The sequence below is a fragment of the Panthera tigris genome, chromosome A2, assembly GCF_018350195.1.
Source record: "Panthera tigris isolate Pti1 chromosome A2, P.tigris_Pti1_mat1.1, whole genome shotgun sequence".
Taxonomy (NCBI): Eukaryota; Metazoa; Chordata; class Mammalia; order Carnivora; family Felidae; genus Panthera; species Panthera tigris.
In genome coordinates, this window is record NC_056661.1 from 122,440,467 (window position 1) to 122,463,227 (window position 22,761).

The window sequence follows — 22,761 nt, forward strand, 5'->3', positions numbered from 1 at the left end:
CCTGCTATTGATGCGATCATGTGGTGACTGTGGAGTATTGTTTGTGCTTCTTGTCGGAATAGAAGTCTTTTGGAACAGAAAGAACAATGTTTTGGGGAGTTAGAGGTTAGGGAAGAATAATGTCTAAAGATTCTTTTTAGCTACTCAGAGAAACTGTCCTGAAACAAGATTATATTTTCTAGCCCTCTGCTGGCACTTTGATTTGGTGGAGGTTTTTTCCTAATGTTAGCCATGCTTTTTATATACTGAAATGATGAAAATCTCTGGCTTTGTAAGGCTGGAACCTTAACAGAGCAGTGGGATAGTTTTCTTTTAGGCCTTGGCATCACAGCCAAGCAAGATGGGTGTCAACCTGTATAAGGGAAGTTTAGAAATAACTAGAAGATTCTTTTGTCCTCCTATAATTCCCCCCAGGTACCTAATTGTGCCTATTTCTTTGGCTTAAGTCTTTGATTCCCTAGTAAAATGCTTATGTTTCGTAACCTTCTCCTTCATGATATAATATAATTCAGATCCTTTGCAGATCATGGATTTTTCTAGATAAGGGAAAACTGCAGAAGAACTCTGGTCTACTGGGGATGGGCACTACAAGAAGAAGATAAACACATAGAGGGAGAGGAGTTTTTACCTACTTAATAATTTTGAGAAAGACTGACCCTATTATATTCTTTTTTTTTTTTTTTTTTGAGAGAGAGAGAGAGGGAGGGAGGGAGGGAGGGAGGGAGGGAGGGAGGGAGGATGGATGGATCCTAAGGAGGCTCTGTGCTGTCAGAACTGTGAGATCATGACCTGAGCCAAAATCAAGAGTCGGATGTTTAAGTGTCTGAGCCCAGCACGCCTGGCCCTGTTATATTCTTTGGTTGAGATGCCATCAGATTAAAACCTTAGTTAGTGTCTAGGATATTTTTAGAGAATGCTATTTAAATTGGTACTTCGGGCAATTTTTAAATCATTCCAGTTGTTTTATTTTTTATTTTTATTAAGTTTATTTTTTGAGAAAGAAGGAGAGTTTGAGTGGGAGAGGGGCAGAGAGAGAGAGAGAGAGAGAGAGAGAGAGAGAGAGAGAATCCGAAGCAGGCTCTTTCCCAGAGCCTGACACAGGGCTGGATCTCACAAACCGTGAGATCATGACCTGAGCCAAAATCAAGAGCCAGATGCTCAATGGACTGAGCCACCCAGACACTCCCTAGTTGTTTTAAAAAATAACATTTCTTAATGATCAGGATAATATGTATTCACTAGTAAAAACCAGAAAATACAGAAAAAAACTATCACTTAAAATCCTATATCCTAAAGAAATCTGCTCTTAAGACCTTGATGAATATCTCTCCAGTTACTTTTTTTTTTTTTTTTTTTTTTTACAAATATGGATACCTTTTCCCAAAAACATACTATACTGTAATCAACTTTTATGGCCTTTTTGTCTATGCCATTAATATCTTTCCACATTAATAAATATTGAATTATAACATTTTAAAATGGCTGAACAGTAGTTTGTGGAAATATTTAACTCTGCTTTTTAAAAATTTTGGTACTCCCAATTTTTTGCTATTTTGAATAATGATACAGATAACATCCTTGCAATGAAATCTTTGCACCTCTTTGCCTATGTATGGAGACTTCATTTAAGCCATCTTTTTTCTTCACAGAGGTCTTTTTAAAATGGATTTTGAAGCAGAACGTGCTGAACACAATTTAAGTTAGCCTGGATGATTCTGCCTTTATAGGAACTGTCACTTGTACAGTGGCATTCTCAATTTATTTTAACATAGATTATTTCTCACATATCTTTCTGACAGTTGTTGGGCTTTTGATAGCCAGTCGGAAAGAGAGACGACAGAGCAATTAGCAGGTACTTCTTGGTGTTGACCCAAACACAGCGTTGTAGTTTTTGGCTTCTCCTCCCTGCTTTCTTACTTTCTTACTTTCTTTTTCTTCCATAGACTGGGAGACCACATCTTATAAATATATTAGAACTGTGTTTGAAATAAAATGACTTAGACGTTTTAAAAGAAAACCTAAAGCCTTCTCCTTGGAATATTATCAGGGGCTTTATGACAGGTGGCTAGGCTGAAAGATGCTTTTCTTGCTTATTTCTGGTTTTTGGCAGTGGTCTAGGTAATTGTCAGAAGTCTGATCTCTGAATAAACTATGTTTGGGCTCGATTTCATATATGGCCTCTGCACTTAATTTTCTTCACCCAAGTGATGCTCATTGTCACAGTGTGTATTGAGTATATGAAGAAATGACAAACAGGGCTGTTAATGAAATCTGTTCCTGCCCCCATGGCTTTCGCTGGTGATGTTAGCAGCTTGTTAGACTCTGATGGAGATAGTGCATTACCAGAAATTGGAATCTTTTTTAAAATGTTAAAAATCAAAAAATAAAAATGTTAAAAACAAATTTAAATATAAAAGATTGCTAAGGTAGAGTTCATTAAAATAGATTTCAATCTTTTGTTAGGAAATAATTAATTTTTTTCCTGCAAGAAAATAGTTTTTGAAATTTTGATATCATCTTTGTATATATTTTCAATAACCTAGAGATAAACAGTGTTCTAATTGTACCATTTCATCCAAAAGACCAGTCTCCGTCATTCTACCATGTTTTATACAAATTCTTGTCCTATCTCTTCCATTGTAGAGGAACTTTGTATACAGTATTCCTAATATTCCTTTGTACTTGGAGCTCTGATAGATTCTCTTTTACCACTGTCTGCTTGAATAATAACAAAGGATATCTGGTAATCAAGATATCTGAGTTTTAGCTTGACCCTAAATGGTTATTAGATGTGTAACCTGGGGCAAATTGCCTAATGTTTATGAACTTTGCTTTCTTCATCTGTAAAATGAGGGTTTTAAAATAGGTGATTACTAAGATCACCCTTCACTTGCATGATTATAAGATGAAATCAACACACATTTGCTAAATACCCATCCTCAGAGCCAATGTTCAGATACATACCCTTCAATTCAACAGGCAGAACATAGTGTTTGTTGTAGCAGTCTGAACGGAGAAACTTTCTAGGATGATGATAATTCTGTCTTAATAGAATGGTTGCCCACAGCTGTATATAAATCATTAAAACCTATGAACTCTGTACATTTAAGATCTTTGCATTTCATACCTTGTAATAACACCCCAAGTCTAAATAATTTAAAAGTGCTTTTTTAGGGGCACCTGGCTGGCTCCAGTCTGTAGAGCATGCAACTCTTGATCTCAAGGTTTTGCGTTGGAATCCCATGTTGGGTATAGAGATTACTCAAAAATAAAAAAATCTCAGGGCACTTGGGTGGCTTAGTTGGTTAAGTGCCCAGTTTCAGCTCAGGTCATGATCTCATGGTTTGCGACTTCAAGCCCACATCAGGCTTCCTGCTGATGGTACGGAGCCTGCTTGGGATTCTCTCTCTCCCTCTCTCTCATTTTCAAACTAACTAACTAAATGAATAAATAAAATCCTAGGTTTTTTTTTAAACCTTTCTTCTTGTAACAAATCACAAAATTCTTTATCCTTCAATACTTTTGAAAGGGCGGTTTCAAAAACTATTATTCATATGATTTTCTTTGTTTAAACTCCTACTTGTGCATAGCTAGGGCTTAGCAACAGTTCTCCATCTGTATTCTTTAAATTTTGAGCCTTAGAAGGATTTAATTGACAAAAATAACTCAAAGAAACAGTGGCTCATTTTTTATGTTTTGTCTTTATGTGTTGTATTAAATAAGCATGATATCTTTGGAGACATAGAAGCTATAGTTTAATACAAGAACCCAGGCATCTCTTGGATGCTAATATAACTTACGTGCTGAAAGCATAAATTTCCATTAAGTACAGTGATTTGTCTCTACACTTTGTAAACAAGTTACAGCAAATATTCTAAACTCCATGAAGTATGCCCTAAATATTTATATTTATATAATTTATATTTATGTGGTACTAATATAAGGTTTAGTTACCATGCAATTTATCATTGCTATTCTATGAAGATATTATTAGCATTAATAGTAGTTGCCCTTTATTAAATGTTTTCTATATACTGAGCACTGTTAGATGTGTGTTTATCTCATTCCTATGAACATACTGAGGTTTTATTAGCCCTCTTTTATAGATAAGGAAATTGAGGTGTAGAAGTATTTTATTAAGTTAAGGTATAATTTATCACCAATAAAGTACACACAACTTAAGGGAGAGACTTAATTTTTACGTACACATACACCCCTGTAACCACCATCCTGATACAGAATTAATTCCAGCACTTCAGAAGATCCATGCAGGCGCCCCCTCCTGGTCATTACTTGCCTGAAGGTTACCACTGTTCTGACCTACACCACCATGTATTTGTGTCTCTTGTGTCTGACTTGTTTCACTCAGTGTTATGTCTGAGATTGATCCATGTTGTTGATTATATTATAGTTTCTGTATTATAATTGTATGCCATCATTGACCCATTCTTCTGGTAAGAGACATATGAGTAGTTGTTCCTAGTTTTGGGTTATTACAAATATAACAAAAAGCATTTTACTTTGAAATTTAAGTGTTTTTTTTTAAATTAAGTTTATGAAAGTTGGATTTTTCCCCCATGTACTTATACATATTTGTGCTATGTGACCAAAGTGTTCATTTTACTTGGGACCTAAAATAATATAGGAGTTTTAGTTTTTTTTTAATATTAAAGATCCTAGAAAGCCCAATTCATTTAAGATCCTTCAAAACTATTTTTTGCTTTTAAGTAAGCGCTCGTAATTAATAAATGCATTTGAAATTATCTTTACCCAGCTTTACATAAAGTAGTGCTACAAAACAAATCTGATATTACTGGAAATAAATGGCATTTTCTTATTTATATGAAACACAAATCAAACTGCATTGACTCCATAGCTGATGGCATTTCTGATTTGTGAGCTGTAGATCTGCAAATACTGTCTTAATGAATGCCAAATCCTTATAGGACTATTTATTCTCAGATATCTTTGAGATGTATAGAGATGAATATTTGTAGAGTTTCTCAATTTCACTATTCGTATGTATTAATAAAGATTTATCCTTCCTGGAAGAAACAATTTTAAAAAGAGCATGGCTCTATAAAATCTCTTACAGACTTTTAATTAGCTGTGTGTATACAGTTGCATGTTAATGAACATGTATGTTTATGCAGAATTTCAGTGGTTTTAAAGTAGAAAAACATGGGGCACCTGGATGGCCAAGTCAGTTAAGTGTCCGACTTCGGCTCAGGTCATGATCTTACAGCTTGTGAGTTTGAGCCCCGTGTTGGGCTCTGTGCTGACAGCTCAGACCCTGGAGCCTGCTTTGGATTCTCTGTCTTCCTCTCTCTGTGCCTCTCCCTTGCTTGCACTCTGTCTCTCTCTCCCTCTCTCTCAAAAATAAGATTAAAAACAAAAAAATTAAAGTAGAAAAACAGGATAATGACTTTTTTTAAAGATTTTTTAAAGTTTATTTTGAGAGAGAGAGCTAGCATGGAGGAAGGGCAGAGAGGGGGGGAAAGAGAGAATGCCAAGCAGGCTCTGTGCTATCAGCACAAGCCTGACCAAGGGACTCAAACTCACAAACCATGAGATGATGCACGACCTGAGCTGATTTAATTTTTTAAAATTCAACCCAGCATGGGTTTCAAACTCACCACCCTGAGATCAAGAGTTGCATATTTTTCTGACTGAACCAGCCAGGAATCCCTAAAAATTCTGTATTTAAATTAAAATACACGTCATCTGTTTTGTTGTTCATAATGTGAGTACCTCATCTGTTTTTTGTTTTGTTTACAGTCTTGAGGTCTTTTTTTTACACTTACCATGCTATGAATTCATAGAGAATGGGTTCCAGCAGTTTCAGGTTCCTTTCCATTGGTTCTCACAAAATGTGCCCGAGTGGAACAGGCTGACACTTCAGAAAGTACCTTTCTCGTTGGCTTTCTTCTTTTTCTGATCATTTTCCTTCACACGCTTTAGCAAGCTATTTTGACTCTTGGAGTGCTTAATATGCTCAATACTTAAATGAACTGTCTTGCAAGAATCTTGCCCTTAACTTATTTGTTTACAACAATGCCAACAGCATCCTGGGTAACACTGTAGACTCTTCCAGTTTTGCCATGGGACCACATTTGGGCATTCTGTTCTGAACAATGCCCATTCCTTTGATGCCTGCAATATCACCTTTCTTGTAGATTTGCATGTATGTGGCCAAAGGACAAACTCCATGTTTTCTAAGAGGTCTAGAGAATATAGGGGGTGCCTCTTCTCTTTTCCTTTGTGTTGATCATTTTGATGAATTACTGGAAGATGGTGGTTCCAGCCAAAAGGCCCAAGTACCTCATCTTAAATAAAAGGAATGTGGAATAGTGAAATGGTTATTTAATTCTAGAAAAAAAAAGAACTAGCTGTCTTTATTCAATTAAATATATAAAAGCACATGTTTTAAACTAAGATACTTCTTTTGTTTTTAATTTTTGTTTTCTTTGTTTGCATTTATTAAAAACAGTAAAACTTGGTTTTAACTGGTAAGTCTCAATAGTACCATTGCACCTTTACAGTACACACTTTATTTTTCTGGGCATCCAGTGCACTCGTGAAACTATAAAATAATGTATGGTGCTGAGACAGAGGAGAATTAAGCACAATCTATTACAGAAATAAACAGCTGATGAATATAGTCATTTGTTGCCAACTTTTTAAGAGACTAAAGAGAGTGTCAGTACTCTTGTAGTGTTGACTAGAGATTTGGCCGAGTAAACATAACTTTGAGAAGACCTGCCTTCTATATCCAGGGTTTTCTTCAAAGAGAAAAACATCATGACAGAGCCTTGACTTTGGTCCCTAAAATGCTTTGACTATTAAGAAAATAAGCACCCATGCTTCTGAGTGAAGGGTCAGGGGAATCCCTGAGGGGCCTAGAAAGGGAGCAGAGAGAGTAGCTGACTCAGCTTCTCTAGGAGGCATACCTCTTATGCCATCAGTGTCTGTGAGCACTGTGTTAGTGTTTAATTTATGTGCTGTTTGGCATGGTGGCTTTTATTCTCTGACAGTGGAATGGATGTTTCATTGTTAGAAAGTGAACAAAGGCTACTTTTGAACAGCACTCAGAGTTTACACCAGGGTACTGTCTTATTATTTTGTGTTTTTTCAACTTTTTGTTTCTGAGGACCAAGTAAATGCAGTCTGACTGGGGGGACACTTTTGTTTTTGTTTTGTTTTGTTTTAGAAAGTAGGCTCCAGGCCCAATGTGGGGCTCGAACTAATGACATAGAAATTAAGAGTCACATGCTCTGGGGACTGAACCAGCCAGGCACCTCTAGAGGGCGCCTATAGAGCACACCTTTGCAATTTGATTTATAAACTCTGAAAATGAGTGGTAATTTTTACCATTCATGGTGAACAAACATATGTCACCATTTCATACATAGTTCACTTAGCCTTTAGAAAAGTTGCCTTTTATTTCCTTATAATTAGACCATCTTTATTCTGCTTTCACATTTTAGAAATCAGCCATTGTTTTTCCCTCTGCGTCTGTTGTAATCATGTAAGTATGTATGGGGCACCTGGGTGGCTCATTTGGTTGAGCACTTGACACTTGATTTAGGCTCAGGTCTCAATCCCAGAGTCATGAATCGAGCCCCCACATGAGACTCTGCGCTGAGTGTGGAGCCTGCTTGGGATGCGCTCTCTCTCCCTCCCTCTGCCCCTTTCCCCTGCTTGCATGTTCGTTCTCTCCCCCTCCCCCTCCCCCTCTCCCTCTGTCTCAAATAAAAATTAAAAAATAAGTATGTAAATTACTACTAATTGGGATCAAGATAGATTCAGTTACATGACTATGAGTTGACAAAAAAATTTGAAATCTGCAGGATTAATAATATTACCCTTTGGGGAGACATTTGGTATATCTGTTGTACATTGTATGTACTGATGTCCTATCAGACACTTTATTTGATCCCCAAATTTAAGTTAGAGTTTGGGCTGTGAACTTCCATTATTTTCTTTCTTTTTTTTTCTTTCTTTTTTTGTTTTTATTTATTTATTTTTTAACGTTTATTTATTTTTGAGAGAGAGACCGAGTACGAGCTGGGGAGGGACAGAGAGAGAGGGAGACCAGAATCCAAAGCAGGCTGAGCTGTCAGCACAGAACCTAACGCAGGGCTCGAACGCACAAACTGTGAGATCATGACCTGAGCTGAAGTCGGTCGCTTAACCGACTGAGCCACCCAGGCGCCCGTAGGGACTTTCATTATTTAGTAGTAACCCTACTGGATGATAATCATTCTAAGTGTTTCTTTTCTTTTTAGTCTTTGGAGATTGACTTTGGTTTTTGCCTATGATTTTTCACATATACTTAGGGTTGCCATGTACAGCTCTACAGACTTTGCACAGCGTAGCTGCAGGAAGAGCCCTTCATGTAAACTGCAGTGATGGTGGTTCTGCTGGAGTTGTGCAGTGGGGCAGCCAGCTGTCCCTACCTTTACTTTCTGTGGTACTGCTTAGTTTAATTGGCATTCTTGTCCATATTGCCTTTTGATTCAATTGAGTAGTATTTGAGAAACTCTGGTAACTTCCATGAGAATTCCTTTTAAGCCTCTGTGCCATGGAATTGTGTCTGTCTGGATTGTTTTGGACTTATCCTAAGGGGAGTATATAGAGTAGTCAGTATTCAAAATTTGAAGAATATACAACTTAAGGTTTTAAAATCCCATTGATTGGGAAATAACACAGTCTTGTTAGTTTGTTGTTTTTTTTTTTTTTTGTTTTGTTTTTTTGGTCCCCAGACACCAACCTGGGTATCCTGTATGTCAATCCTATTCTGCACTAACTACCCAAAGTTAGTGTCAAACTCCACACGTTTAAGGGCTCAGTCCCACAAGACACCTTCACTGTAGATGCCAGTACTGGGTCCCCAGGCTACCTGCACTTCTGTCCAATTTAGCCACAAATTTGGGGGTTCTCGCACCCCTGTCTCAGGTTCTGTAATTTGCTAGAACAACTAGAACTCTGGAAAATGAAAGAGATGCGGAGGACCAGATGTGGTGAAGGGGCACAGAGCTTCCATGTCCTCAGTGGACATGCTGCCCTCCTGGCACCTCATTGTCTTCAGTAACCTAGAATTACCCTGAACCCTATCATTTAGGGGATTTCATGGAACTTTCATTACATGGGCATGATGGATTAAGTCATTAGTTATTGGTGATTGCACTCAATCTCCAGCCCCTCTCCCTTCCTGGGAGGTCCACCTTTCTGGTGACCAGGCCCCATCCAAACGCTATTTAGTAGCCCCACCACTACCAAGTCCCCTTGTTAAATAAACTCAGGTACAGTTGAAATTGTCTTATAAATAACAAAAGGTACTCCCTTCACTCAGGAATTTCCAGGGCTTTAGGAGCTCTAGGCCAGGACCAAGAACAAAGACCAAATATATTTTTTATTATACCATATTTGAATAGTACTGAATAGTTTGTAAAGATGTTAGAAAGAAAAAAAAAAGTGCTCAACAATAGAAGATTGATTAAATAATGAAACAATACCAAATCACTGTTAAAACTGTTGTGTGTATGTAGGCACAGAAAGGAATTTGTGTAAACTGTTTTGAACTTGGTTAACATCTTCAGTTTCCAAATGCAAGAATTTGTTGGTAGCAAATAACACCAACATAAGAAAAGAATTCTAGAGAGCTGCCAACACAGCACAGGCAGTGTATAATTTATGAAAAAGTTGTGTTCCAAAAGTTAGCTGCTTGAAATTTTGAATATATTCTCCCTGTTAAGGAACAAAAATTCAACTGAATAAATGTGAAGGTCTAATTGGCCTTATTAAGTGATTTGTTGAATCAGGTGGCATCCCATCTAGCAAGTAGTGGGGAGCTCCGAGGAATTGTACAAAAATTTGGAAGGGTTTTATAGGAAGAGGGTGGGGCGAGGAAGTTATTAGCAAAAGAAAAGGATTGTTCCAGGCACTGTCCCTTTTTCTCCTTTTTCTTCCGTGATGAGAAGGGCAAGGGGGTTCATGGGTTACCTCATCTTCCTTTGCGGGATGGAGAGCACCATATGACAGATTACCTCATCTGGTGCCAATCAGAAAGTTCCTGACTGACCAGTTAAGAGTTATTTCCTAGGGGGGTTGGAACTCTGGTTAGGTTAGGTATTAAGCCCTGTTTGGTGACTTAGCTTAAGTGGCTCCATTTTGGGCCTGTGGGTTTCCTTATAACACCTCAAAGAAACAATATTGTAAGTACTCTGGGCCCTGCTCAGCCTAAAGCCAACTTAATTTTATCCTTGGAATTCTTGGATTATATGCAGCATCTACACTTAAAACAATTTTATGAATTGACTTCATTTTAAGTTCCAACTAGAGTCCAAAACAGATCTTCATTCAGTAGAATGAGGAGTTGGGAGAATAGATTGAACACAGCAAAGCATCAGATATTAAAGTCTGACTATTGGTAATTTGTTAACTAAATCTTCAGAGAAGGAGATAGATTTCTACATCTCCCTTTGTGTCCAAGAGGATAGAATGGAAATAAGATTTCCTTAGAAAGCCAGTCACTATTCGTGGTTATCTTTTGCCCCCCTCCTTTTTTTACTCTAAAAGTAATGCATATCCATTTAGAAATAAATACCCATTTACCTAAAAGTCAACGATAATCTCAGTTTATTGTCAAGTAATGCAGAAAAAGTGTGTGCTAATATACATGCAACACAGATAAAGCACATGGGACCAAAATATTAGTAGTTTGTGAATATAGATGGTTATAAGGTTATGTTCTTTCAACTTTTCTGTAAGTTTAATTTTTTTCCAAAAGAAGATGGGGATAAAAAAAACTTAACAGGAATATTCCTTTATCTCCAGTCCCCAACCCTATTCACCTCTACAGAGGTAAACTGTTAGCTTGTATCTTTTCAAGCGATGAATTAAAAAATTAATTTACAAAGATATAGAAGTACAATTTTTTGCATAAATGTAATCATAGTATAAGTAGAATTATACTACATTTACTGACATTCTGCTTGTTTCTTCTATTTAACAGATGTATTACTTTTCTACTGCATCATAAATTACCACAAACTTAATGACTTAATACATAGAAAGTCCCGGAGGTCAGAAATGGGTTTCACCGGGCTAAAATCAAGGAGTGCTGTGTTTCTTCAGGACACTTAGGGAAAATCAATTTTCTGGCATTCTGCAGCTTTTAGAGGTCACCTGCAGTCCTTGCCTCCTGGCCTGTTCCTCAACCTTCAAAGCATGTTGAACCTTAGCATCTTCAGATATCTTTGATTTTCTCTCTTTTTTCTTTTCTTTCTTTCTTTCTTTTTTTTTTTTTTTTTTTTTGAGGGAGAGAGAGGGTGCAAATGAATGAGGGGAGGGACAGAGTGAGAGAGAGAGAAGCGGGACTCACCCATAGCGCGGCTCGTGTTTTACCTGAAGTGGGGCTCCAGCTCACCTGATGTGGGACTTGAACTCACAAACTGTGAGATCATGACCTGAACCAAAGTCCAATATTTAACCAACTAAGCCACCCAGGTGCCCCCCAGGTCTCATGCATTTAATTCTTCCTTCTTCTCCACAAGTCTCGTTGAAATAACAAAAAGAAATAGAAACAGAGAAAATGCTGATCAACTTGGAGAATACCAGAAACTGAGGGTGTTTACTAGAAACTTTGTTACTTCTACAAGACATGGTGTTGGAGAGATTTCATTGAACTTTTCACTGACCAATTCTCAGTCTTAAAAGAAAATAACCTGAAATGTTGATTAATGCCCACTCCTCCTCCTACCAACCCCGCAGCAAAAACAAAGCTCAAAGCTACACATATTGTGAGCAAGGGAGTCAGTTGAATGGAAGCAAGCCTAGATCTTGGCTTATACTTCTCGGCTTCTTTGTTGGACCTCTTCTGCTCAATTCAGTAGGATGTTGGTTTTTCTCAGGGCTTCATGGCTTTAGTTACCATCTCTTGATGACAGTTTCCAAATGTAAATCCAGTTACCACCACTCCTATCTCCTTTCCTCCTATGCACATTAAAATCCAAAAACCTTTAAGTCAGAAAGGGGAAAGGTCTTAAAAATCTTTCCTCCTTTTACTCCTTTTTTCTTTTTCCTCTTGTGTACCATAAGTTTGCTGATAATGCCAAATGGCATCAACAAGTATGTAGAGTTTAAAACTATTTTTGGCTATCAGGATAAAATGCTCCCTTTGATTAACAACCTTTTGGCTACCATTGCTTACTATTTTAGGTTGAATTCTCTTACCCACCCCTGATTCCAGGAGATGGACATGACAGCCACACTTTACCTGAAGAATGGAAATATTTGCCCTTCCTTGCCTTACCAGATGGCGCACACAACTACCAGGAAGGTATGTAAACAATGGAGCAATTACTAGGTGCCCCCCCCCTTTTTTTTCTTTTTAATTTACCAAGACATCTTAGATTCTAAATATTTTGGTAAATGAAAGGCCTTTGGCTTCTTGTAACTATTTATAGAACACGTAAGTGTTTGTTTGGAGATGACTAGTCAGGCACTGGAAGATTTCCAGAGGAGTGCTGGGCTTTATGTTGGTAATGTTGTTGAACATTGGCCACTCTTTTGCTAGGGGCACTGGCTAAATTAAGTATTTGGCCAGATTAGGACATCTGTTACTGGTAGCACTTTTCTGCATTTATTCTTGAGACTCCTCTTAGAGGGAAGCTACAGGGCTTACCTATACTAGCTACTGTTCGGGGCTCTAGCTGCAAACTTAACTAGCTTAGTACACCTGTGTCCACCTGGGATTGCTTCTCCACCCCTAGAGCCACTGCTATTGCCTTGCTCTGCTTAAAGTTGCGTGTAAGGGGCACCTGGCTGGCTCATTTGGTAGAGCTTGCGACTCAATCTTGGGGTTGTAAATCTGAGCCCCATGTCGGGTGTAGAGATTACCTAAAAGTAAAATCTTAAAAAAATAAAATATAAAAGTTTATGTGTCAGAGAAGCATGTTAACATCCTCAGAGAAAGCAACACTGTGAGGTTAGTACTGAGTCTCCTACCTATAAATGCATGTTTTGACTGGCTTAACAAAGAACTAAGTTTTATCATGGCATTAGGGGCTCTACCAAAACACCAGATTAAACTTGGTTTAATTACTTATTTTCCTAATATTTAATAATTTTCATATGAAATGAAACAAAATGTTACTATGCAGTTTAACATAAAATCTAAATACATTATTTTTAATCTTACAAATATTTTGGTGTACTTTTTTATCATGAAAGTTTTTAAATAGAAAAAAAGTTTGAAAAAATAGTATAGCAAATATTCCACAAGTTTTCTTTATGTGTGTGTACAGTTTTGCCCTACTCTCTGAAAGTCTAGCACCATGTTGCAGACATCACGACAGTTTACTTCTAAATACTTCAGTATGCACTCCTAAGAATAAGATCATTCCTCAGGATAACTTCCAGTACCATTATCACAGCTAAGAGATTTAACAGTAATTCGAGAATATCATCTAAGATCTAATCCATGTTCAAATTTCCCCAGTTATTCCAAGAATTTCTTGGATCCATCCAAGATTCATGAGTGGCCTTTCATTTTTATGATTCTCTACTTTTAATCTGGAATAAAGTATTTTCTGGGATAAGTGACTGTAGTTTCAACTTAATCTGTTCAGCCTCCTGGTCTTTTGAGAATGCCTGAATGAATGTACACAATCAGGCAGTGAGAGGGATGCTAAGAAACCAGTGGTTGCAATGCTAGGTGTTAAGTATGACATGGGTTCCTTGTTACATCATCATTTTTGCTTTAATTAACTGCATATAATAACTTCAATTTACATTATTTATTAATAAGGGTAATTCACTTTGGTATTTACATTTTTTCTGTGTGTCTCTTAGATACTGTATTTTTTCACTTGCCACCCAGAAATGGAAATGGAGCTACAGTATATGGTATCTCCTGCTATCGGCAAATTGAAGCCAAGGTATGGTAGTACAATGAAAAACAGCAAAAACACTGATAGTGTTTTTAAAATTTTTATAAACAATTTGAAGTTGTTTTCCCAGTAGTACCAGTTTATTCACATGAATGTTTTTGTAAGTTGACATGGTAAGTATAATTGCCATAAAATAGTTTGTCCATTTTTTTTTTTAATGTTTATTTTTGAGAGAGAGCGCACGAGCGGAGGAGGGGCAGAGAGAGAGAGGGACAGAGGATCCATAGTGGGCTCTGTGCTCACAGTGGAGAGCCCAATGCAGGGCTGGAACTCACAAACCATGAGATCATGATCTGAGCCCAAGTCAGGTGCTTAACCGACTGAGCCACCCAGGCATCCATTGTCTCTAGATAGTTGTACCTAAATTATCCATCTGTCTTCAGAATGCTGTATTTAAATTTTACAGTGTCCTTGAATTTTCTTTTTCTAATGTTTGGTATGTAATTTAGAAAAATTAAGTGATAATGTGTGTTGTATTTTAAGCAGCTGTTTAGAATTAGTGGAAAGTACTTGTAGTCGCTTTGAAATACTTGCATGTTATCTTAATTATGTACAACTCAGATTTTGTTAATTCTTAAATTACCTGCCAGCTTAATGTCTGAATTACTATAATAGCTCTAATTAATACAAATAAGCCAAGATGGGTAGCTTCCCCTTTCATGGTTTGATTCTGAGCAGCACTTTTTTTGTGTCTCACCAGTTTTTTGTGGTGAGGACACTCTGAGTAAAAATCTCTTGCCTTTCGTTAGATCATTAATACTCTAGTGTTTCTCAACTTTGGCTGCACATTGGAGTCACCTGGGGACCTCTAAATACTAGAGATGACTGGGTCCCAACCCCAGAGATTCTGGTTTAATGTTCTGGTTATCAGGTGATTGCAAACCACCGCAGTGTTTTTTAACTGGAGTTACCTGGAGACCCCCCTTTTTTTTTTTTTTTTTTTTTAAATGCACAGCTGGCCTTTCCTTCTACTAAATTAGAATCTCTGAGAGTAAGCCTAGGTAACTCCAAGTTTTAAAAGGCTTCCTCAGGGAATAATTAAGTTAGTAAATCTTCTAAAATTTTCTTTAGCTTTTTATAATGACCATTTCAAACATGCAGATAAATGAAAAGAATTGTACAATGAACACCTATATACCCACCATCTAGAGTCAACAGTAGTCAGCATTCTACCACATTTGCTTAGTGTGTGTCTGCTTTTTTCCCTGAACCATTTAGAAATAAATTGCAGGTGTAAATTCCACCATACCCAAAGTTGTTAACTACTGTGAAATAGTCCTTCATGTACAGGGCCTGAAATATAGGACACACCCAGTAAATACCTATGGAATGAATAACTGAATTTAAAGGTAAACCTGAGGGTAAGAGTTAGCTTGGTAGTTTTGTGCATTTGATTGCCTCATATACTATTACCCTTAATCTATGTTTACATGAGATGAACTGAATTGCTCCCCTTTCTTGGAGACTGTTCCTTTTACTCTAGTCCCCTATAGATTGCGCAGACACAAGTAAAATTATTTCCTCAAACTGTCGACATTAACAACAGTTCTCATGCTTCACGTAGCCTTTAAATGGCATTTCATACCATCTGTCTCCCTTACCCATTGGGTCTGATCCACTCCACAGTATATTGGCATTGCCCATTTCTCTAAATATTTCTATCCTCACCTGATAACAGATATGAGAAGGATCTAGAGCCTAGGAGAAAAACTGATTCCCTTTGACTGAGGGTGAGACCTGACAGATGAATCCAGTCAAGGCAGAGAGGTAGAAAACAGATTGAGGGAAGGTTGTATTCTTGACTTAATGACTAGTCGTCAGTCGTAAGTCACTTGAAGACACTGAGGCCCATTGGTCCTCAGGACAGGTGCCAGGAGATGTTAGGCTGTATACCACAAAGGGGAAGAGTAGTTCTTAGTTCGCTCACAGAGTTACCTAGAGTTACCTGATGATTAAATCAAGGCTTGTTCTTTACTAGCAGAGAATGTAGACCTCTTAACGTGGTCGTTCTCACAATCATCAAGGCATGAGTTATGGCTCAGGGCTGGGCTATAATACCAGTTTTCCAGTATAATCTAGGCCCTTCTCACCAGAAACAGTAGTCTCGGAGTGCCCATTTTCAAACCAGAACCAAGGACATTTGATTTGAATTATGGGTGTGGCAACTTACACAAAAAGTATTCTCAGACGGTTAGGTTCCTTGAGGGTAGGAATTGTCTCTCACTGTTACATTCTCAGTGCCTACCAGATTCTGGCACATAGTTTCCTGGCTGACTCATTCAATAGGTATTTTCAGAGATTCTCAATACATTTGGAATTTAACTAAATGTTAGAATTTTTTTCTATCTCACTGCTATTTTTACATTGAAAGAGAATGATTTTTAAATATTTCTATGAAATATTAATAATGACTCTTTGTTTATAATAGGCATTGAAAGTGCGGCAAGCAGATATCACCAGAGAGACGGTTCAGAAAAGTGTCTGTGTTCTAAGCAAGTTGGTAAGAAACCAAATAACTCGTTAATGTGTTCGTTAACCATGGCAGATTTTTAGTTGAGAATAAGGCATTATTAGAAAAAGGAGAGATTTATGGACAGTAATAGATTAAAATTCATCAGGGGCCCATTTTTTATTCTTGTGCATCAGCTTTTTCTCTGCCTTTCAGCAGTTTTACTCTCATTTGCACCATTACCCACAACTAGATAAGTGGAAGGAAATCTTCTAGATAGGTTTTTGGGAAAGAGGTTGACACTTGCCCAAAATGAAGTAGCTGATATATTTCATTTATTCTTTTTTATTTTGTTTTTAAGACTTTGGATAATATTTTACTAAAACTCAGAATATCATAATCATTCAGATTGTATTGATATAGAAGTATATGACTCTTGCTATGAAAAATGGTAGCCTTAACTTGCTTTTTAAAAAAAAATTTTTTTTTTAACGTTTATTTATTTTTGAGACAGAGACAGAGCATGAACAGGGGAGGGGCAGAGAGAGGGGGAGACATAGAATCCGAAACAGGCTCCAGGCTCTGAGCTGTCAGCACAGAGCCCGACGTGGGGCTCGAACTCACGGACTGTGAGATCATGACCTGAGCCGAAGCCAGATGCTCAACCGACTGAGCCACCCAGGCGCCCCTTAACTTGCTCTTTAAAACTTAAGATTTTTGAGGAATGGAAATGACATAATTGTACAATAGCAATGCTTTACAGTTGTTTCATCCATGTACAAGTTGATCAGATGCAGGTGTATAATTATTTTAACTTTTTATTTTTAGTAGGAAATGTGTAACACTTCTTATTTTCCATAGTTCCCTATTAAATCATTTGTAATATTCCATTTTTATTACTAATAGGATATTAACACCTTTACTGGTAGCATCAAATGACTAATTCTACATATAAAATATTATCCCCCAAGTACCTTTTGTGGGGAGAAATCCAGATCTCTATCATGTTAATTATCTTACAGCTATATGATTATTGAATACAATCATTTCTGCATTTAACCTAAATCAAAATGGAGAATATTTCATTTGCCTAGTCACCAAATGTATGTAGGTTTTGTTTCATTATGTCTTCTACATTGTCCAGTTTCTTACATCCACCGACAATTTGAATGTAGTTTGCTTAATATAAGATTTGTAAAATAGGATTTATTTTGACTTTTCAGTACTAAGCTTTAAAAAAAAATCCTGAATAATAATAATAATATACTGTGAGCCTTAATAATAAGATTTTGAGGATCAGATATTTCTTCCAAGATCTTAGTTTTAAATAGAGGGCAAGAATAGACTCCTTTAAAAAAAAAAAAAAAGAGGAATGGATGTAAAAGACCCTGATATCAGAAAATTAATAGACTGTACACAGTTTCTAAAATGGTAGCCTGAAAAATAGACTTCAATGAATTACTTTTTTTTTTTTTTAAATCGATGAATTACTCTTTTATACTGGGCCAGATAACCAAAGCATAGGAGTACCAGATGTTCAAGCAAACACATGTTGAAAGGCTTCCTGAGTAATCTTTCTTCAAAGAACAATTATAATAACAATAAATGTCATTTATCAGATGACTATATGTCAGGTATTAATTCAATACCAGACACTTTTTAGATATAATTGTGATTTGAATCCTCATGTAAAAACAGATCTAAGTATTTGTTGCTTTCATTTTACAAAGAAACATGTAGAATAGAGAAAAAATGTCTAACTCTCATAGACCTGTGTAACTACTAAGTGATAAAATTGGGGTGAAGATCCGGGTTTTATTTGTCTTTAAATAAGTATAGGGAATAGGGAGAGCTAGCTTATGCAGAAAGGTTTGATGGTTCATAGTGCATTGTAGTCTCTATATAAAAATATAATGACTTTATACTTAGATATTCTGGATGGTAATAATGATATAGTAACAGGGATATTGGTGGTGGGAGGGGACTCTTCCAGTGTTACTTGTATTAACTAATTGTATAATAATTATATACAGCATTGGTCTCTGCATTCTAAGAAGGACATAGAAATCAGAAAACATCTAGAAAATAACATTGAAAATAAAAAGGATGGAAATGGTATAAGAGGGTCTTAAACAGAAGTAAGAATTAAGGAATAATTTTGTTGAAGCATACAAAGGAATATTTTGATAAAGGACACAGAGCAGTTGTTCTAAGCCTCCAAAGAAGACAAAAAAGGGAAATGAACTTAAATTTAATCATGAATGTTCAATTAGATATAAGAACCGGCTATTATAAGGATGATTAAATGTCACCACAAACCAGTGTAACTGTAGAATTAAAATGTCATAAATTTTATAATGACTATTTGCAACAACATGGATGGAACTCTATAGAGTATATTACGCTAAGCTAAATTAGAGAAAGACAAATATATGACTTCACTCATGCAGAATTTAAGATGCAAAACGGATGAACATAAGGGAAGGGAAGCAAAAATAACGTAAAAAGAGAGAGGGAGACAAACCATAAGAGACTTAAATACAGAGAACAAACTGAGGGTTGCTGGTGGAGTGTTGGGGGATAGGCTAAATGGGCAAGGGGCATTAAGGAAGACACTTGTTGGAATGAAGACTGGTTATATGTGGGGGATGAGTCACTGCCCTTGAAATTATTATTGCACTATATGCTAACTTGGTTATAAAATAAAAATAAATAAATAAAAATGGAAATTTTTATAATGACTAATGTTGAAGTGCCTTTTTAAGATTTTTTTTGACATTTATTGATTTTTTTTAATATAATTTATTGTCAAATTGGTTAACATACAGTGTATAAAGTGTGCTCTTAGTTTTGAGGGTAGGTTCCTGTGGTTCATCGCTTACATAAACACCCAGTGCTCATCCCAACAAGTGCCCTCCTCAATGCCCATCACCCATTTTCTCCTCTCCCCCACTCCCCCATCAGCCCTCAGTTTGTTCTCTGTGTTTAAGAGTCTCTTATGGTTTGCTTCCCTCCCTCTCTGTAACTATTTTTTTCCCCTTCCCTTCCCTCATGGTCTTCTGTTAAGTTTTTCCAAGATCCACATATGAGTGAAAACATGCTGTCTTTCTCTGACTTATTTCATTTAGCATAATACCTTCCAGTCCATCCATATTGCTGCAAATGGCATGATTTCATTCTTTATCATTGCCAAGTAGTATTTCATTGTATATATAAACCACATCTTTATCCATTCGTCAGTTGATGCACATTTAGGCTCTTTCCATAATTTGGCTTTTGTCAAAAGTGCTGGTAAAAACATTGGAGTACATGTGCCCCTATGAATCAGCACTCCAGTATCCTTTGGGTAAATTCCTAGTATTGCTATTTCTGGGTCATGGGGTAGTTCTATTTTTAATTTTTGAGGAACCTCCACTCTGTTTTCCAGAGCAGCTGTACCAGTTTGTACTCCCACCAACAGTGCAAGAGGGTTCCCATTTCTCCACATCCTCACCAGCATCTGTTGTTTCCTAAGTTGTTAGTTTTAGCCACTGTGACCCATGTGAGGTGGTATCTCACTGTAGTTTTGATTTGTATTTTCCTGATGATGAGTGATGTTGAGCATTGTTTCATGTGTCTGTTAGCCATCTGGATGTCTTCTTTGGAAAAGTGTCTATTCATGTCTTTTTGCCCATTTCTTCACTGGATTATTTGTTTTTTGGGTGTTGAGTTTGGTAAGTTCTTTATAGATTTTGGATACTAATCCTTTATCCGATATGTCATTTGCAAATATCTTTTCCCATTCCGTCGGTTGCCTTTTAGTTTTGTTGATTGTTTCCCTTGCAGTCCAGAAGCTTTTTATCTTGATGAGGTCCCAATGGTTCATTTTTGCTTTTAATTCCCTTGCCTTTAGAGATGTGTCAAGCAAGAAATTGCTGTGGCTGAGGTCAGAGAGGTTTTTTCCTGCTTTCTCCTCTAGGGTTTTGATGGCTGTCTCACATTTTGGTCTTTCATCCATTTTGAGTTTATTTTTGTGAATGGTATAAGAAAGTGGTCTAGTTTCATTCTTCTGCATGTTGCTATCTGGTTGTCCCAGCACCATTTGCTAAAGAGACTGTCTTTTTTCCATTGGATAGTGTTTCCTGCTTTGTTAAACATTAGTTGGCCATACTTTTGTGGGTCCAATTCTGGGTTCTCTATTCCATTGGTCTGTGTGTCTGTTTTTGTGCCAATACCATACTGTCTTGATGATTACACCTTTGTAGCAGAAGCTAAAGTCTGGGATTGTGATGCTTCCCTCTTTGGTTTTCTTTTTCAATATTACTTTGGCTATTTGGGGTCTTCTGTGGTTCCATACAAATTTTAGGATTATTTGTTCTAGCTTTGAGAAGAATGCTGGTGCAATTTTGATTGAGATCGCTTTGGGTAGTATTGACATTTTAACAATATTTATTCTTCCAGTCCATGAGCATGGAATGTTTTTCCATTTGTTTGTGTCTTCTTCAATTTTCTTCATAAGTTTTCTGTAGTTTTCAGCATATAGATCTTTTACATCTTTGGTTAGGTTTATTCCTAGGTATTTTATGGGTCTTGGTGCAATTGTGAATGGGATCAATTTCTTGAATTCTCTTTCTGTTGCTTCATTATTGGTGTATAGAAATGCAACTGATTTCTGTACATTGATTTTATACCCTGCGACTTCGCTGAATTTATGTATCAGTTCTAGCAGCCTTTTGGTGGCGTCTTTTGGGTTTTCCATGTAGAGTATCATGTCATCTGCAAAAAGTGAAAGTTTGACTTCTTCTTTGCCAATTTTGATACCTTTTATTTCATTTTGTTGTCTGCTGATACTAGGACTTCCAACACTATGTTAAACAATAGTGGTGAGAGTGGACATCCCTGTCGTGTTCCTTATCTCATGGGGAAGGCTCTCAGTTTTTTCCCCACTGAAGATATTAGCTTTGGGCTTTTCGTATATGGTTTTTATGATGTTTAGGTATGTTCCTTCTGTTCTGACTTTCTTGAGGGTTTTTATTAACAGAGGATGCTGTATTTTGTCAAGTGCTTTTTCTGCATCTATTGACAGGATCATATGGTTCTTATCCTTTCTTCTATTAATGTGATGTATTTGCGAATACATTGATTGATTTGAGAATATTGAACCAGCCCTGCAGCCCAGGAATGAATCCCACTTGATCCTGGTGAATAATTCTTTTTATATGCTGTTGAATTCGATTTGCTAGTATCTTGTTGAGAATTTTTGCATCCATGTTCATCAGGGATATTGGCCTGTAATTCTCCTTCTTTGTGGGGTCTCTGGTTTGAGAATCAAGGTAACGCTGGCTTCATAGAATGAGTCCAGAAACTTTCCTTCTATTTCTGTTTTTTGGAACAGCTTGAGAAGGATAGGTATTAACTCTTCTTTAAATGTCTGGTAGAATTCCCCTGGGAAGCCATCTGGCGCAGGACTCTTCTTGGGAGATTTTTGATAACTGATTCAGTTTCTTCACTAGTTAAGGATCTGTTTAAATTTATTTCTTCCCGTTTGAGTTTTGGTATTGTGTGGGTATCTAGGAATTTGTCCATTTCTTCCAGGTTGTCCGATTTGTTGGCATGTGATTTTTCATAATATTCTCTGATAATTGTGTTTCTGACGGATTGGTTGTGATAAGTCCATTTTCATTCGTGATCTTATCAGTTTGGGTCCTCTCTTTTTTTGAGAAGTCTGGCTAGGGGTTTATTAATTTTATTTATTTTTTCAAAAAACCAGCTTAGTTTCATTGATCTGTTCTGGGTTTTGTTTTGTTTTGTTTTATTCTGTATTGTTGATTTCTGCTCTGATCTTTATTATTTCTCTTCTTCTGCTGGCCTTGGGGTTTCTTTGCTGTTCTGCTTCTAGTTCCTTTAGGAGTGCTCTTAGATTTTGCATTTGGGATTTTTCTTGTTTCTTAAGATAGGCCTGGATTGCAATGTCCTCTCCTCTTAGGACTGCCTTTGCTGCATCCCAAAAGGGTTTGGACTGTTGTGTTTTCATTTTCATTTCTTTGCATATATTTTTTAATTTCATCTTTAATTGCCTGATTGACCCATTCTTTCTTTAGTAGGATGTTCTTTAACCTCCATGCATTTGGAGATTTTCCAACCTTTTTCCTGTGGTTGATTTCAAGTTTCATAGCATGGTGATCTGAAAATGTGCATGATATAATCTCAGTTCTTTTATATTTATTGAGGGCTGTTTTGTGATCCACTGTGTGATCTATCTTGGAGAATGTTCCATGTGCACTCAATATAAGGTGTATTCTGCTTTAGGATGAAAAGTTCTGAATAGATCTGTCAAGTCCATCTGGTCCAGTGTATGATTCAGGTCATTGTTTCTTT

At 36.8% G+C, this 22,761-nt stretch overlaps 1 protein-coding gene across 7 annotated transcripts in view; it reads left to right on the forward strand.

Moving 5' to 3' along the window:
* AVL9 (AVL9 cell migration associated) overlaps positions 1-22,761 on the forward strand; it is a 76,938-nt gene that overhangs the window by 9,478 nt on the left and 44,699 nt on the right. For all 7 annotated transcript variants that reach the window (XR_006211904.1, XR_006211902.1, XR_006211895.1 and 4 more), the window contains exons 2-4: positions 12,223-12,343; positions 13,858-13,943; positions 16,384-16,455. Coding sequence is in view for 1 of the 7 variants with exons in the window: in XM_042969468.1 (XP_042825402.1) it covers positions 12,223-12,343; positions 13,858-13,943; positions 16,384-16,455 (279 nt within the window). In the remaining 6 variants the exon portion in view is untranslated. The remainder of the gene's footprint in view (positions 1-12,222; positions 12,344-13,857; positions 13,944-16,383; positions 16,456-22,761) is intronic.